The sequence below is a fragment of the Cotesia glomerata genome, linkage group LG1, assembly GCF_020080835.1.
Source record: "Cotesia glomerata isolate CgM1 linkage group LG1, MPM_Cglom_v2.3, whole genome shotgun sequence".
NCBI lineage: Eukaryota > Metazoa > Arthropoda > Insecta > Hymenoptera > Braconidae > Cotesia > Cotesia glomerata.
Genome location: NC_058158.1, coordinates 23791013 through 23810704, shown reverse-complemented (window position 1 = coordinate 23810704; position 19692 = coordinate 23791013). Strand labels below are relative to the sequence as shown.

At 31.2% G+C, this 19692-nt stretch overlaps 1 protein-coding gene across 1 annotated transcript; it reads left to right on the top strand.

Moving 5' to 3' along the window:
- Positions 1–17094: 17094 nt before the first annotated feature.
- On the top strand, positions 17095–19389 carry LOC123273112. The gene is made up of 3 exons (XM_044740367.1): positions 17095–18042; positions 18112–18663; positions 18877–19389. The coding sequence occupies exons 1-3, from the start codon at positions 17095–17097 to the stop codon at positions 19387–19389; spliced, it is 2013 nt and encodes a 670-aa protein (XP_044596302.1).
- The last annotated feature ends 303 nt before the right edge of the window (positions 19390–19692 follow it).

The following is a 19692-nucleotide window of genomic DNA, read 5'->3' as shown; positions in this document are numbered from 1 at the left end:
TTAATTAATTTCTGAACATCGAGAATTATTTCAATCAGCAACTCACGACTGGTCAAGCTTCGGTACCCGAGGTCGAGCTTAGTACGCTGTAACGAACAATGGAGTCCATTTTGAGCGCGCAAATTCCTTGAGAATTTTGTGACGCAGTAAATTTACAATATTAACAACTGGACTATTATTATAAATTATAACAATTGAATTATCATTTATTAATATTATTTGTTACAAAAAAGTATTATTTATTCAATATAATTTATTGAGAATCGGCTACTGAGTTTCGACGCAATTGAGATCGAATTAACCGTGGATAATTTTTCGTGAATTTATTTTATATTGAGACAAATTGTTTTATTAATTATTTATAAATCGAAAAATTCCACGTGGTTATTTATATATTGAACTATGGAAGACTAAAATTATTATTGGAAAATTAAGTATTGAAAAAATTGCGACGAAATTAGTAATTGAAATAACCGCGGATGATTTTCGGAATTTATTCTTACATCGAGATAAAATTGTTGTTAATTAATTATCCAGTCGACAATAACAATAATAATAATTGTCTAGTCGGAAATTCCACGCGGTTGAATCTTATATTGAAATTGAAGCCTGTGAAAATTATAATAAATAAAATTTAATACCATTATTCCGGTAGAAATTGTTATAAAACTATTTATTGTGTGGATTACGTCCGAGTAAAAATTTAGTTAATTTTATAAAGAACGTTCTTCGAAAGAATTTAAGTTAATGCGCAGAGTTAAGCTCGTGTTAAATTTGGAATAAAAGAAGCGTCGGTTTTAAGCCGGAAATTTTAAGAAGTAAATTTATTAATCGTGAGGATAATTTACGATTTTAATCTCGAGCTAATGACGGAAGGAATTTTAGTGATAATTTAACGTTGACTTTTTTGGAGTTAATTTTGTAAAATTTTAATTAGTCAAAAGTAAAGTAGAGTCAGTGTGTGTGGAGAAGAGTGGGTTGTGAGTGGGTGAGTGCTACCAGCGTTCCTTCGCATACGATTAGTCTCTTTGCGAGGTGTTTCGCTGGCGTAGAAGCCGTTGTATAGACGCCAAGTGGGGTACAGCGGTAGTAAGGTAGAAACCACAGTATAGTCGCTCCATAAGAGGGTACTGTGGGATTAAGTAAATTTTTTTGTAAGCTTGCGGGAGGACATCGGTCTACGTTTAGTCACTGGGTCGACTACTTTCGTGAGCCGAATTAGAAGCCGTTGTATAGACGCCAAATGGGGTACAGCGGTAGTAAGGTAGCAACCACAGTATAGTCGCTCCATAAGAGGGTACTGTGGGATTAAGTAAAATTTTTTGTAAGCTCACGGGAGGACATCGGTCTACGTTTAGTCACTGGGTCGACTACTTTCGTGAGCCGAGTTAACGAGCCTTTGCATACGATTAGTCTCTTTGCGGGGTGACAAAGCGGTAGCGTGGAGTTGAGGAGAGTAGTAATAAGTTGTAGCATTAAGTGAGTTAGTTGTAAGTGAGTGTGTGTACGTGCAAGCGCACGAGTTGTTAAATTCTTTTGTTAATAAATTTTGGTACTGTTGTTAAATAAAAATTTATTCATTTTCAGAACCACCTTCCCTCAACTCTCTCTTCCCTGTAGATTAATAGAATCAGCTCTGGTATCCGGTTCCAGGAACCGAGAAAATAATCCTGGTGGCGCCCTGGTAAATCTTAGAGTCAATTGTTGAATATATTGTTGTTGTTAAATTTTACTAAGGGCCAAATGAGCGGGAATTAAAACACCCGTTACAAGCGCTATTTTAATAATTCCAAGTTTTTAACTCGCTGATTTTACAAACACCCATACGAAGTTGCCGTCGATGGAAAAAATGCCGTAGATCAGCCGATGTCCAACTGCCAGCGATCGGCCAAGCATTGGCTATTAATAATGGCCCAATCCTGGTTGATTACTGGCGTTTATAATCAATAAAATTTGAAAAAAAAAAAAAATTTTTTTTTAATTAATATTTTTTTTAACTATTATTCGAATGTAAAAAAAAAATTTTACTCATATTAATTCAGTTAATTTACGTATGAACAACTATAATTATTAAATTAAAAAAAAAAAATTGTAATTAAAGTTTTTAACGCGGTCTTCTGATATAAAATTTGTGGTTACATAAAATCTGCATTAAATATTTTTTTCATTATATTCTTTCAAATCTATAATTATCACTACAAATATTTAATGCAGAAAGCATTTCTTTGGACTGATTGACGGGTGATCAACGGCTGTGCTCCAGCCGATACTGCAATCCATAATTCGTTGCGCAAGCGCAGTAAATTTTAAATCAGCTGTTTTTCACTCATTTTCTAACTTTTCTTATTGTGGGTTGCAGCCAATATTACTTTAATTTTTAATTAAATATAGTATTTAATTTAAATTCTATCTCTATGTCAAGCGCATATCAACTAGTTAAAAAATATCGAGTAATACTAAAATCATTAAAAAATAACAATTGCCAACAACAAAATCAAAACATTCATAGTGCAATTGTAGAAAAGGAAGATGTTATTTGTGTTTATAACGATACCGGTGACTCTAGTATAAGCTCTCAAATCGACTATAATATTTATAAGAGTCCTATCAATGATGATATTAGTTTAAATAGTGATAAAATTAGTGAGTGTAAGTAATAAAATTAATTTGATTTATTTGATTAATTAAATTAATTTTAACGCAGGTTAATTAATTTAAGCATAAATGTCTATTATAAAATAATACTACAATTTCCTAAAAAAATTATTAGTGTTCATGAACTTCGAAGAATGTTTTTTTTTTCATTTCCAAGAATTGAAGAAAAGTCGGCTCGTGACAAACGAGTTACGCAGCGCCGTGTAACAAATGTGTGTGTCCAGTGTCTTGCCTCAGTTCTGTTGTGTCGTGTATTGCTTCTGGTTTGCTGACTTTCTAACCTAAAATTTATGAAGTGAGTGTATGATTAATTAAGTAAATCAATTATTAATTGATTTTTTGAGAGTTTTTACATATTATTTATCGTCTAATCCATTTTCTGTCAATTTATTTAATTTAAATAAATAAAAATTAGGTTAACCGACATCTAAAGATTTTCAAAATTTTTTTTTTAATTTTAAAAAACTTCATATTTAAAAAATTTTTAAAATTATAAGTGCAACTAAAAAAATTAATTGTGTTAGCTATTATTTAATTAATTAAAAAAAAGTATTAAATTGTTAGATATTTGATAATTTCTTATCATCTTAAATAGTGATTGACTTAATAAATAAGCAATATTTATAATTGTTAAGGTTAAAGTGATTTAAATAATATTAACGATTTGATTTAATATATTTACAGAAGAAAGTGATGGATTTTTTTGCCAATATCCGCCATCTAATAATTATGATAAGCTGGAAAAGTATGCTCGTTTTATTCAATAATGATTTATAGTTTATTGGTTTCACACAAATTCATATATATTTTTTTTTTTTTCAGATGGTACTTCCTCGTGTTTTAATTTATGGACAGACTACTGCTAAAGGATCTATATGTAAAATGGCATCTGTTTTATTGACTAAAAGTGTTGAAACATATTATTCTGGCACTGGAAAAATTATAAAAGGAACTGGAAAACTTAACTTCAGTAGTACTTAACGTCAGAAAGTTTTAAATGCATGAGAGGTAATGTAAAATAATCAATGTTTATCAAAAGTGTTTTCAACTAAAGTATGTAGAATTAAATTTAGAATTTTTTTTCATATTACAGATGTAGTTACCGAAAAATTCGGTGATTCGGAAGAATGCAAAAATTTTGTTGAAAAAGTTGGGAAATGGCTTTCTGGTTGTAATGACTGAGAGCATGGACGAAAAAAAAGATCTCTCTCGACATAAATTATTTTTTATTTTTATATTTTTGATTTTTTAATTTAAAACTTAACAAATGACTTAAGAACCAAGTTATTTTCAACTTGTAAAAATAAAGTCTCTACTCATAATGTTTCACTTAAATAAGAATTATCTAGAATAATAAAAATTTGAATATAGACAGGCAGTTAAATTTTTATAAATCATCAAACAACTATTCTAATTAAGTTATTAAATTATTACTTAAAAAATTATTAATAATGTAGATCATAAATAAATATAATATCATAATAAATAATAAATAATAATAATAATTAATAATAATAATAACAATAATAATTATTGATAACAATAATAATATAAAAATGTAAAAATATTCGAAAAAATATTATTATTATTATTATTATCATTATCAATGATTTACCGTTCATTTGCCAATAATGGACCAATATTTGTTGGAATAATTGGCGGATAATTAAAAACTATTAATGGGCCGATAATTTAAATAGTACGTGGCCCATTGCTGGGGCCGTTAATCGGCCGATGATCAACTGCCATTAATGGGCCGGGGTTATCATTTGTATATTTAGCCGACGATGGGTCATTAAAAGATGCCAATGTCCGGCCGTTAATTATTATCCTTCGCCCGGCGATGGGCCATCCAAGGGCCGGTTTTCAAACTTTGTATGGGCAGCTTTATTTAGGAATTTTATTTTTTTTACATGGACGTTTTTTCTTTTGTCAAATTTTATTATATGCATAAATTATCTTTGAAATTATTTATATTTTTCTCATTTTAGTGATATTGTTTTTTACGTTTCGCTAAATTTACAAACGGCTAAATTTACAGATTTCAAAGTTTAGAATTTAAAAACGGCCAAATTTAGAAGTGGCAAAAAAACTGTAATCATAGAAACCTACCCGAATTAATACACGCGATTGTATATAATCATATATAATCATACATGATTATATATAATTATATAATAAACCTATACATAATTAGATCTGATCATACCTGCACGGAGAAAATTTTATAGTAGAGTTTACTATCTAGTTATGATAAAATCTATTAACTGAATTTGATAGTAGTAAATATTATTTAAATAATTATGTAAACCATCTGAATTGTAGTAGTTACCATCCTGATGGTAACTACTACTATTATGATGGTAATCAGTAATAATAGCTATTATTATTTTAACTAGTTATTACTATTATCAAAATCGTAATTCCTAATATAACCTGATGGTTACAGTTACCATCAGTAATAATAATAGCTACTATCTAAGCTAGTAAAAAATATTAAAAAAATTAAAAATTTGCGTTAGCGTGAATGCATTTCTGGATGAACTAAAAGCAGTTGAAGCGCAGTGTAGTACACAAAAAATCGGGATTAAATTCGGATTGAATGTATAATTAAATTTTTATTTTTCTAAAACAAGTTTCAACGCCAAATTTTTCAAAAAAAAATTTGAAGTTCCCAAAGAAATCAAAATTTTCAATAAAATTCAAATTTCAAAAAAAAAATTTTAATCTTACAAAAAACTTTTAAAAAACATAATTTTCAAAAAATCTAAGATTTTCAAAAAAAAATTTTGAATACAATGAAGCTTTAAACTAATTATTAATCATAATGATCTAATTATTTAAATTAAAATTTTCCCTTTAACAATTGTAATTAAAGAGAGCATACTCTTTGCTCCAGTTGATGGTATCGTATTTTGAAATGCACCGAATCAGCTTGACTACATGTAATTTTTCTTTTGCATTGAATTAAATGATATTCTTAAAGCTAGCAGATGATATAAACTCATTGACCTGTTCAAGTTATGCATTCTGTTAAAGAAATTCAATGCACAAATTATCAAAACTAGCAACCTGCGGTCCCTATGTGACTGCCAAGAATTGCGAACTATAATAAATAAAATTTTGCTTAATTGTATAATGATTTTCGTTAAAGTGTACTTTACTTTCTTAACTATTGACATTTATAAAGATATAAGATCATCCCGATATTACAATCATAACGAGCTTTCATTTGAGTACCCATTTGCATTTTTGATATATTTTTCATATGTACATATATATAATATATATAAATATATAAAAAATTCATGTGGGTACTCAAATGAAAGATCTCGACGAGTGTAACATCGGGATGAGCTTATATCTTTAAAAATGTCAATAGTTCACAAGATATAAGGTAATTTCTTAATTATTGATATTTTTAAAGATGTAAGCTCATCCCGATGTTACACTCATCAATAGCTTTCATTTGAGTACCCACATGCCTTTTTATATATTTTCCATATATATATATATTAGGGTAATATATATTAGGGTGGGTCAAAAAAATTGATTTTTTTTTTTTAACTTCTAATATTGAAAAGTTGGTTCTCAGGCACCTCTAGAAAATGCTCACCAAATTTGAGCTCTTAATATTGATAGGAAGCTTATCCGCATCACAGTTTTATATTTTTTGTTAGTCTCATAAAAAAGATCATATCTCACTATTAATCAATTTTTTAATCAAATATTTATACATATTTTTGTAGAAAATTGAATGATCTACAAAAAAGATTTGATATGTGTAAGCGATTTCATTAACCATTTCAAAGATATCCGAGGTCAAAGTTCAAAAAATTTATCAAAAAAAAATTTTTTTTTTTAATTTCCTACCACATTGGAAAATAATAGTTGTCAAATGAATATGCCATATTTTTGTAGGAAATTTAACGCTCTCCAAAAAAGGTCTGATATGTAAAATTGATTACTACACTGATAGAAGGATTTCTTAGTATTTAAAAAGATTTCTTTGTATTTAAGAAATCATTTCTTAAACATCATTTCTTAGTATTTAAAAAATATTTCTTAAATACAAAGAAATATTTCTTAAATATTAAGAAATATAACTACTAAGAAATATTTCTGAAATATTACGAAATATAACTACTAAGAAATATTTCTTAAATACAAAGAAATATTTCTTAAATACTAAGAAATATTTTTTAAATGCTAAGAAATGATGTTTAAGAAATGATTTCTTAAATACAAAGAAATCTTCTTAAATGCTAAGAAATCCTTCTATCAGTGTACAACCATTTAAAAGATATTCGTAACCGAACTATTTTTAACTATTTTTTACCCTATTCATAAATGTAAGGAAGCTTTACTTTTGGACAAAGAAAATGATACGTCTGTTTTTATTACTTACAAGGAAAGGTTTCCAGCTCCGATTTTGATGCCATTGAAATATGTTATTTTTATAATCGATTAAAATAATAAAATTTCAATGAAATTTCAATATTCTTGGTTCAAAAGTTACGTTGAGACAAAACCAAATAAATTCAGATTCAAACACAAAATCCTGTGAGTTTTGCGTTTGGAGATGGAGGTAATATTCACTGTGAAATTCCGGAATGTAAAAATTAAGCGATTATTCGTTGTTCGTTGTGTAAGAAGTCATTTTATTATTTTAATCGATTATAAAAATAACATATTTCAATGGCATCAAAATCGGAGCTGGAAACCTGGGAACCTTTCCTTGTAAGTAATAAAAACAGACGTATCATTCTCTTTGTCCAAAAGTAAAGCTTCCTTACATTTATGAATAGGGTAAAAAATAGTTAAAAACTTTCATTCTAGCAATATGAGCTAAAATTTTTATGAAAATATCTACAATTCATGGATTTAATGGATATATGAGCATTTTCTAGAGGTACCTGAGAACCAACTTTTCAATATTAGAAGTTAAAGAAAAAATAATCGATTTTTTGACCCACTACACCCTAATATATACAATATATAAATATATGAAAAATTGATGTGGGTACTCAAATGAAAGGTCTCGATGAGTATAATGTCGGAGTGAGTTTATATCTGTAAAAATGTCAATAATTCACAAGATATAAGGTCATTTATTAATTATGAATCTAGAGATAGAGAAATTTCTCTTAATGATATTCTCTTAATAATATAGATGATAGGATTACAATTAATTCAATTATAATGGAACCATCAAATGATGTTTCATTATTTTATCTTGTGAATAAATATTAATAATTGATAATAATAAGACTTTTTTAGTAACCCAAATCTTGGATGATTGCTATTTTGATAAACATAGTCAATCATTCAAAATAATCAATAACAGCTTTAACATTTGGAAATTTTTATCATATATGGATTTAAACGATTGTGTTATTATTTGTTTTAATATTTTAAAGAAAAAAATGTTCATAACTAAAATATGGATGCAAATAAAGAATTAAATTAAATAAATTTATATTATATTTCTTTCAGAATTTTTACAATCTGAGATGGTTACAGTAACCATCTTCGATTATAGCAGTTATAATTTTTAATAATTACAATTATTATTTTCGATAGTAATCGTTACCATTATTAATAGTAACTAGTACAATTATCAATGATAACACCTATTATTTTGTGACTAATTAATTTTATTACCATTTCACATAGTAGGAGTTAATATTTTCGTATAGTAAATACTATTATTAATTTTTCTCCGTGTAGCTGAACCCTTTCAATGAATTGCCTTTGAGATAAATTTAATTAATTACAAGAAAACAATAAATGACACTATTTTATCGTAATTTTCATACTTTTTAACAAAACAACAGTTGATAAAAAAAATTATAACATTGTATATTTTTATAATCAACCATTGTGATATCGTTATAATGCCTAAATTTTTAAAATTTTGAATCATCTTACAAATATTCTAATAAATATAGTTGTTACATAGAATATATCCAAAATATATAGTCATACATAACTCTGGCACACAAAAACAAAAGTGTTATGTACTTTGGACCGGACCTACCTATTGAAATGAATATTGATCCACTGAATCCGAATTTCAAGTCAGTTTGACCCGGCCACCCTCCAATTTTGAGCATAATGCAAAAAACCCCAAAAATTACAAAAAACTGCAGTCACAGCGATGAAAAAATTCTTGTGGACCCGGATCAAGTATGATTCTTGTGTATTTCAATTTACTGAATCTAAATCTGAACGTTAGCCCAGTGCCACGTTAAAGTTTTAAAATTAAAAAAATCTCAAAAAACCAAAAAAATTAGGAAAATTGCAGTTACAAATATGAAAAAACAATCTATAAAACATGATTAAATACTTTTCTTGTATTTTTTCACGCATGGAATACAAGAGATAATAATAAACGGAAGAAAAATTCACTGCGTAGATCGTTTGAGAACAAATGAGTTCGATATCAATGAAGAAAAGTTTGAAATTCGAGAAAATCGTTCTCTTCATTCTAGTTCTACGTCATTTTTTATAGATATTGAAATTTTTTATATTTTCAGATTCTTAATTTGTATTTTATGCGCAAAAAAATATAAGAAAAGTATTTAATCATGGGTTATAGATTTTTTCTCATATTTATAACTGCAATTTTCCCGATTTTTTTGGTTTTTTGAGATTTTTTTTAATTTTAAAACGTTAACGGGGCAAGAAAACTTCAGATTCAAATTCAGTGGAACAAAATACATGAAAATCATACTCAATCTGAGTCGAAAAAAATTTTTATCTCGATAACTTCAATTTTTCATGATTTATTGCAATTTTTTTGAGTTTTTCGTTTTTTTTTTTTTTTTTTTTTGCAAAGGACATAGCCGGATTAATATGGGAATTCTGCCCCCATGGCTTTTTTGACTCATACTTAGGGGGTCGATTTGGTATCGAATGAAAATAATTCACACCAATTTTTAGCTCTTTAACTCAAACAGTATTCGAGAATTTCAAAAAAACCTGTTTTTTCAAAATTATTTTTATTTTTATAGTAAAATTCGGAATTGATTAATGATGATTTTTTTCCTAATTCTTACGAGTCCAAAACATGAAAAAATCATATGATCATGATTCTCAAATAGAAAACCGATTTTTAACAGAGAAAAGAAAATTATTTTTTTTTTTTTTTTCAGCCTTTTTGAAATATGTCACTCACCAAAATTCGTCAGAAAATGTCTTTATACTCCTCTATACTCAGGAATTTTTTTGAATTTTTAGAAATAGTGGAACAATTCAAAAAAAATTAAAAACTCATTTTTTTTCAAAATCTTGCGTTTTAACAAACTTACATTTTTTTTAGTACACATAAATACGTAGAAAATTTTATTTTTACCAAAAAATATCTTTTCAAAAGATAAACAGAAAGATTCAGTAGGTTAAAGTGATTAGAAGGGTTATTATTGATTCAAAAGACACTTAAAGTTAATACTTATATATTTTTTCATACTATTGGGAAATATTTTGAATTTTGATACAGAAAAAATAAAAATTTTAATCAAAATAACAATTAGGCTAGTCTTCATCACTGTCTTCATTCACGACGACACTGATTTTTTCATCAATAAACAGACGACTAAGTATCTCAGCTGGTTTTACGATTTTCGCTAAGTATCGGGCGTGAGATAAATAGTATATAATAGCAGCAATGTGTGAGCAACATCCAACAGTACGTCTACCATTTGCACAATCACAACAATATCGAGTTATTCCAGAGATATCGTTCTTATTTGATTGATATTCAACAAAACAACGATATGTCTTCGAATTAATATGTCGAGATCTGACTTTGAATTTTATAATATTAGGTGTAATTTTTAAATAATAAAGTATTATCGTTCCGTTTTCATCCATCATTTCAGCTAAATACGATACAGCTTGAGACATTTGATATGATCCCGTGAATCGAATTTTGAGTTCTTGTTCCGTTAATTCAGGAAAATCAGTTAACATATCTGAAGTTATTGTTGCAAAAGGAACTTTTCTTCTTGCCCAACGATTAGTCTCTACTTCTGAGGCTAAGGTATTATCTTGATACTTTTTTGAGTTCATGGCGGCAATAATTTTTTCAGAAAGATCGAGATCAGAATCAAGTCTCTTACCAAATTCATTGTGCAGAAAACAAGCGATTCGACAAAAAACACCAGTTTTTGGAAGCAATTTATTGTCTAGTTTATGATCTAAAATCCTAAACTTCTGCTTAATATCTCCATGTACTGCTTCAACAACCCAACGGATTTTGGTAACAAAACGGGATTCATTTGATTCATCTGTGGTCAGTTGATTGCGTTTTCCTTTGAGAGCAGGCATTAGCACTTTAAACCCCAATTCTTCTAAATATACTATCACATCCCGGAAGCCACGATCAACTACAATAATGTCACCTTTTTTCAGCAACTTGATCAGACCATTGGGATCACTTAAGATGATTCTCATAATCTCAGCATCGTTCATATTAGCTGTATATGGCCCGAGCATATCTATAACGAAACCATTTGTAGTACATATCGTGAATGGTTTGCACAGAGGAACTTTCTTTTGACCAGAATATGATTTCCTCTGGTATTCGTTATTTGCATATTCACTTGATACAGCACTTTAGCAGTATTAGAGGTATTGGCGAGTAATGTCTCCCTACTAATAGCATCGATTCCGAAATACTGAGGTAAAACATCTTTTTCAAATGAAGATATTACTTCATCACAGTAGTCGGATACCATTTGTTCCCGAGCTAAACCAAAAATGGAAGATATCACTGCATTTGAATTTCCTGTTCGTAATTTGAATAAAAAAATAACGAGAGCTTGAATGACATTACGATTCACTGATTTTCTCATCGACGTTAACATTTCACGAAGTTTTATCAATTTTTCCCAGGTAAGGCTCGTAAATACCTCCAACTGTTTTTCTGAAAACGAGTGATCTCCAATTTTATCAATTATAGACGAATCAGTGCCAATAGCCAGCTGCCCAAGTAATTTTTCCAAATCACGAACTTCAAATACACTGGTATTCGAATAAATCCGAAAATTGTTAATTTCTTCATCATAAAACCGCTTTTTTATAATGTGATCTTTACAACACCGATTTCCTTCAGGAATAAAGAGTCGTCTTGTCGAAAATACTTGTTTGCGTGCTTCAAATGGAACAATTGTGATATTTGCTGATAATCCACAAAGGCAACAGTATTTATGTATCGATATGATTCGGGGAAAACCCAACTCCACAAATTCTAACTCTTCTTCCATTTTTTCTTCAATAACATATGAAGGATCTTCAGATGATGATACGCATGAAACAGTAGTGGATGAAGACTGAGAAAAAATTGGCTGACTTTTGATACTAACTTGATCTGCAGATGAATCCTGAGTGTTCTTAAGTATAGGTGGTCTTGTTAAAATAACTCGACACTTACTACAAAAGGCATCATTAACAAGAACTCTCTTTCCAATTTTTTCTGTCGCAATATTAGCTTCATCAATTGTCATAATAACTTTTTTATAACCAACTGCTTTACGCAAATATATGTTACAATCGATACATTTTTTTATCAAAATCCATTCTAACATCAATATTAAAATTATATATTAGGAATTTGGACATATATAAATTGATTAAATATAAAACTTCACTTACTTGAGTCTTTGTAATCGACTGTGACACTATTTAACGACAAAAAATAGTATCTCATAAAGATGAGACAAGATAATATAACAAAAATGATACTCCAGTATAATTTTATGGTGGAACGAAAAAATATTGTCAATATAAGTACTGAATTAATTAATGCGTTAACTGCTATTCAGACAATGACATCAACCATAGAAGCTTCTTTGTTTTTAGGTTATCTAAACAAGCGGAACCTTAGAAGAAATAATAAATGGATACAGAAAATCCCGATAGATGGCGTTATAATGTGCCAACTTGGCCAAAATTTTTAAAAACATAGTTTTAACGTTATCTTTGTCTAGTATAAAGATTGAGAAGTAATGTAATTGTGAATTTTAAACAAAAATAAAATTTTCTACGTATTTATGTGTACTAAAAAAAATGTAAGTTTGTTAAAACGCAAGATTTTGAAAAAAAAATGAGTTTTTAATTTTTTTTGAATTGTTCCACCATTTCTAAAAATTCAAAAAAATTCCTGAGTATAGAGGAGTATAAAAGACATTTTCTGACGAATTTTGGTGAGTGACATATTTCAAAAAGGCTGAAAAAAAAAAAAAATAATTTTCTTTTCTCTGTTAAAAATCGGTTTTCTATTTGAGAATCATGATCATATGATTTTTTCATGTTTTGGACTCGTAAGAATTAGGAAAAAAATCATCATTAATCAATTCCGAATTTTACTATAAAAATAAAAATAATTTTGAAAAAACAGGTTTTTTTGAAATTCTCGAATACCGTTTGAGTTAAAGAGCTAAAAATTGGTGTGAATTATTTTCATTCGATACCAAATCGACCCCCTAAGTATGAGTCAAAAAAGCCATGGGGGCAGAATTTCCATATTAATCCAGCTATGCCCTTTGGTCAGCTCACCAGGTTAATTAACGTTCAGATTTAGTTTTAGTAAATTGGGATACATAAAAATCATACTTGATCCGGGTCCACAAGAATTGTTTCATTGCTGTGACTGCAGTTTTTTGCAATTTTTTGGAGTTTTTTGCATTATGCTCAAAATTGGAGGGTGACCGAGTCAAACGGACTTGAAATTCGGATTCAGTGGATCAATATTCATTTCAATAGGTAGGTCCGGTCCAAAGTACATACCACTTTTTTTTTTGTGAGCCGTAGTTATGAATGACTATATATTTTGGATATATTCTATGTAACAACTATATTTATTAGATATTTGTAAGATGATTCAAAATTTTAAAAATTTAGGCATTATAACGATATCATAATGGTTGATTATAAAAATATACAATGTTATAATTTTTTTTATCAACTGTTGTTTTATTAAAAAGTATAAAAATTACGATAAAATAGTGTGATTCATTGTTTTCTTGTAATTAATTAAATTTATCTCAAAGGCAACTCATTGAAAGGGTTCAGCTATTAATCTATCTTGTAGAAAAGTAAATTCTTTACAAAAAAGGTCCTTTGCAATTTTAGTGTCAGATCAATAGTTTAGGAGAAAAAATCAAAAAACCACGACTTTTGAGTAAAAATCGAATATACAATTTTTTACTGGCGAGATAGCTCATAAATTGGAAATAAGCTGTCAGAGTTTTCAAAGAGGAAGGATCCCTCTACAACTTCCGCCCATGGTCATATGAATATCATGAAATGTCGCTATGCTGTAGATAATTTGAGCAAAAAAAAATAATTTTAACGGGTTAATTATATGAGTAAACTTAAAATTTATCCAGCGAGTACTTAAAATTGAAATTAAGAACTATCCTTTGGTGAGAATTTTTTTTTCTATGTAAAGAACAATATTCCGTCAATGAAGTAAGAAAAAAAAAATATTCGTCTCAAATGAAGCACCCTAATATATATTGTAACGTCCACGTTTTCAAAATATAATTATCTAGTTAATCCCCGGATCGAAATTTGCTCGCCGGAGTCCAGGGTCTTAAACGGGGATTACATTATCAATAACAAAATATAAACAAAACACTTCATTTTAACGCGGTTCAAAATCAAGAAACAATATAAGCAATATACACTAATACAATAGAAACTTTCTATCCAAACATACACGACGGTATTCACGATTCAAACTCAAAAACGCGGTCTACAAAGTACTAACTAGTTTCCCAATAACACCCCCCCCCTCACAGGGCGACTAGCCGTCATCCCTGTGGGGTCCTAAACTCTACCCTGAGAGCAAGTGGAGAGTATCCTCCTCGCTTCCACCTACACGGCTTATGATCACCTACCGTACCTTAGCTGAAGGCTTCGGCACGGGGAGTAGCACTTTCATCCGGTCGGTTCACGATACTTACCTGGGCCTTGGTCAAACTCCAGGTAGAGTATCATCCTCTAGAATTACTTGGTGAAGAGTATTCGTCCGAGTAATTCTCCCGAGAAAGAATTGCTTGTCAAAATTATTTTCAAAACGGAACTTAACATATTTTTGAGCCATCACTACAAACGAAACATCTTCGCCATCTATCGAGGCTCGCGCAAGCTTAACACTCGTCGAAAATTTTTAAGTTTTTATTTCCCAAACACAATTCTTTAAAATAATAATCGTCATTTCTTTTATCAACCATCCATTCGTTTCGTCAAATTCACAATTCTTTAATATTTTAATCCTAACTTCTTTCATTCTCTATCCATTCGTCGCTTTCCCATACTAAATTTTATTCGGAACTTAAAATAATTTTCCCAGTCTTTTAATTTCTTTTACAATTAATTTCTTTTGCTCGCTTAATTCGCTCGGCTTCAAAATAATTTCTCACACGCTCAATTTCTTAATTTAATCATAACTTTGGTAACAACAGTATATTATTATTAACTAAATAAATAAATAAACTATAAAGTACAGAAACTGTACTTTCAGAAAATCCCCAGGGGGTAGAAATTCTATTCAGTATAGAAGTAGTTATTTCACAAATAAGATGTTTATTTTTTGCTGTAAGATGGACGGCGGAGTTCACGAAATGGTCCACCTTTACAAGCATGTGATGGTTGTGCAAACATGCTTGTAAATCTACTTCTGTAGTACGTTTCTGTTCTTCAGAAACTGTACTTTCAGAAAATCCCCAGGGGGTGGAAATTCTATTTAGTATAGAAGTAGTTATTTCACAAATAAGATGTTTTTTTTTTTTAAATTTCTGAAAGTACAGTTTCGTAGTATTGTATAGTGTACAGGGCGGACGTTGTTTTTTCTCGTCCTGATTATTTGTATTTTTTTGTTTGTTGCACGGCTTTGGGCTGTTTAATATTAAAGTGTAGATTATTGTGCGTATTTTGAAGCACTAATCTCTACTGTTGGAGGTATAGTTTTTTTATTTCCGAGTAAAATAGTTATTGTGTTTTTGATTTGAGGTTGCGTTTTTGTTGAGCACATTTTCTCTGGCTCGCTCGCTTGTAACTGTAGCCTGCTGCCATCTAGCGTTGTCAGTTACAATGGCTGTGTGGTGTGCGATCTGCTGTCGCAGTATTACCGATGAGTCAGCTACTGTCTAAACTAAAGCTGATTGTAGACATTATTACCATGATTCATGTGTCAAAGTGCGTCTTAGTTTGCCAAACAAATCGCACGCAGCTGGGAGGGTTGCAAATACATGTCCAGTCTGTATTCCGGATTCTTCAGAAATACTAAAACAGATAAATGCACGACTCGACAGCGTTGGTAAGATTAATGAGATGAGTAAAAAGCTGGAAAAAATTGATGCTAACAAGATCAATGAGATAAGTAAAAAGCTGGAAAAAATCGATGCTAACAAGATCAATGAGATAAGCAGTAAGCTTGAGAAAATAGATCAGATTGGTGACATCAGTGTGAAGGTAGATAGTATGATGAGCAAAGTAGATGGGTTTAAAAAGTTTATTGCTTCGGTAGAGGGGAAGATGGATAAGTTGAGCCTTGATTATAACTTGCTGAAGACTACTGTTAAAGAGCTTGAAGAGTGTGTAGCTATCGTTGAAAAGGTACAGCCTGGTATTCCTGCTGACCTCGCTGAAGAAATAAAGTGTACTGCGCAGAAGGTGTGTGATGGTAGTCTGGAGTTGAGAACACTCCAACTTGAATCTCAACTTTTGGCAGATGAGATAACAGTTGCTGGAATTCCCGAGGAACGGGGTGAGAAACTTATGGAGAAGGTTATGTTATTTTCCACTACTCTTGGAGTTCAGGTTACTAAAAATAATATTGTTAAATTGGAGCGACTTGGTAGAGCTGGTGCTGCAAATCGAAATGTACGAGTCAAGTTTGCCAATCAGAGATATGTCGATGATATCATGAGGAGTGTAAAGAGTAATCCTGTGAAGCTAGGTGCCATAATGCCTGCAGTGCAAGATCCAGATGTTCCGATTTATGTTCATAGGCGACATCCTCCTTCTCTTTATAAGCTTCGTTCTGACGTACGTAAGGCCTATCCCAATATCCAGGCTAAGAATGTTTGGATTTCGTATGCGTCTGTCAATGTTCGATACGCAGATGACAAAGCTCCGGTGAAACTGTTGCCTTCAACGGGAGTAGGTCCTTTGCGAGGTCTACTTGATTAACAGCGAGTGGTTCCCTCTATATCATCATCATCATCATCTAGGAGTGTGTCTAATATTGTTGTTGACACGTTGCGACCTCCGACAAATAAGAACTGTTTAAAAGTGTGTCATATAAATGCTCAATCACTAAGAAATGAGCGTCATTTTGAACTATTTAAAAAATATTTCCGAGTTAATAAGTATGATGTTATTGCTGTATCTGAAACGTGGTTAAATCACTTGGTGTCTGATGAAATGATGTCCTTGCCATCATTTGTACCTTATCGTCATGATCGTCGTCTGCGGAGCGGTGGTGGAGTTGCTCTCTATGTTAGAGATGATCTAGTGTCTAAGTTTGTACTGTCGTCTGCAAATTTGGAAGATAAGCATCCAGAGTATCTGTTTATTGAAGTTTGCGGGTCATCTAAAGAGCGAATCGTAATTGGAGTTGTTTACAAGCCCCCTAATACTGGCCATCTCGACGATTTAGAGGAAGATCTTGAAACTTTGGTTGCAACCTACAGAAACATGATTATTATGGGTGACTTCAACTCTGATTTGAGCTGCAGTAATTTTAACGGTGATCAGCTACGTAGACTATGTGTTGGTTTTAATTTGCATATTATTCCCTATCAAGTGACGCATCACCTGGAAAATTCTGATACCTGGATCGATGTCTGTATCGTCAATAATGCAGCAATGGTCCTGTCTTCTGAGCAGTCTGCCCAACCGTTCCTGTTTGATCATGATTTGATATCTGTTACATGTAACTATAAGGTAGAGCAGCAGAGATTGAGAAGTTTCACGTATCGGAGCTGGCACAGTATTGACGGTAATGTGTTGGCACGGCTGTTTGATGGAGTCAACATTGAAGATATGGAATCACAAACGACTGTGGATGATACGAATACCTGGTTTCATCAGCAACTTCGTCGGATTACTGACATTACTGCTCCTGAAAGAACGATACATCCTCGTCGTCCCCCGGCGCCATGGTTTACTAGTTACATCAGGGATCTTCAAGCTCGTCGTGACAAGCTGTACAGGATCTTCAGGAGAAATGGCTATGCCTATAAGGAGTATGCCAGTGTGCGGCGTTTAGTGAAGCAGCGGATAAGTGAAGCTAAAAAGTGTTACTTTGACAATCAGTTAAGTTCGGCAAAAAATACGCAAGCGATGTGGAATGATCTACGTAGACTTGGCTTGGTAAGGCGGAAGGGTCCATAGTCTATTGTTGAAGTGGATTTGAATGAACTAAATGACTACTTTGTGCAGTCGTCTGGCTACTCTGATCTTAATGTTGATGTATCTGACATTGTGTCCCGTTGCACTGGCGATGATAATGTATACTTTAATTTCTCAACACTTGATGATGTTACTGTTAAGAAGGCAATAATGCGACTTACTTCCAACTCTGTAGATCCTGATAATTTCCCAATTAAGGCGTATAAATGCTTAATATCGTTTGTGTTGCCATTTGTTACATTGCTTTTTAATAATTCGTTAAATTCTGGCGTCTTTCCTAATGAGTGGAAGTTGTTGCGTATTGTCCCAATACCGAAGAGAGCAAATGCTGAGATATGTGCTGATTACCGACCTATATCGCTGACGAGTAATTTGTTGAAAGCACTTGAAAGATGTGTACATGATCAGATTATTAAGTATGTTACTGAGAACAATTTCATAGATGAGTACCAGATAGCTTTTAGGGAGGGCCTGAATACACAGACTGCTGTAATAAAACTCTGTGATGATATTCGCTTGGCAATAAATGCATCTAAAGTCACTGTAGCTGTTTTCTTTGACCTAAGTAAGGCTTTTGATTCTGTAAATCACAAAAGACTATTACACAAGTTGTTATTGATGAATTTCTCTACTGATGCCGTTACGTGGATTAGGTCTTATTTGACTTAAAGAAAGCAGCAGGTGTTTGCTAATGAGTGCGCATCCTCTTGGAGGAATATATTAAATGGTGTGCCACAAGGCAGTGTGCTTGGCCCTTTATTGTTCTTGCTTTATATTTCGGATCTCTCTCAACAGCTGAGCTGTCGATATTTGCTTTATGCTGATGATTTAGTAATATACTTGCCCTGCTATCCAGAACAGATAAATGAATGTGTTGCTGCCCTGAATGCGGAAATAGTTAAAATTTTAGAATGGTGCAATATCAATTACCTTAAGTTAAATGCATCAAAGACAAAAGCTGTGATTTTTGGTAGTAGAGTTAAAGTTAACTGTAATAATTGTAAGTATACTGATTGTATTCGCGTAAATGATTGCATTATTCACCACGATACGACAATTAAGTATCTTGACGTGTTAATTGATAGCACTCTCATCTGGGAAAATCAGGTTATGAGTGTTTGTAATAGGGCAATGCGGGTTCTGGCGCAGTTGAAGATTAATAATGAAATCTTCAACGAAAAACTGCGTATAAAGCTTGTCACCACGTTAATATTCCCGGTGTTTGATTATTGTTGTGCGGCTTACTGCAATATTACTAATTACTCGCAAATGCGATTACAGCGCAAAATGAATTGCTGTGTTCGCTAGATCTATAAAATTGCGAGGGCTGAACACATTACTCCGTACTTTAAGAGGCTAGGTTGGTTAAAGCTGAGTGACAGAAGAAACTACTTTATAGCATGCCTATTTTACAAAGAAATATATTTAAATTATCGTCAGCTATTTAAATGTCACTTAGAATTTTTGCCGGTTGCGTTGCGTAGAGGCGATGTAAGGGAAGATTATCTGCGGCTACCTAGATCTAATTATTGTATGTATGATAACTCGTTTGTTGTTCGTGATATACGTATCTGGAATGCGCTGCCAGCTGAAATTACAAAAGCCGAAAGT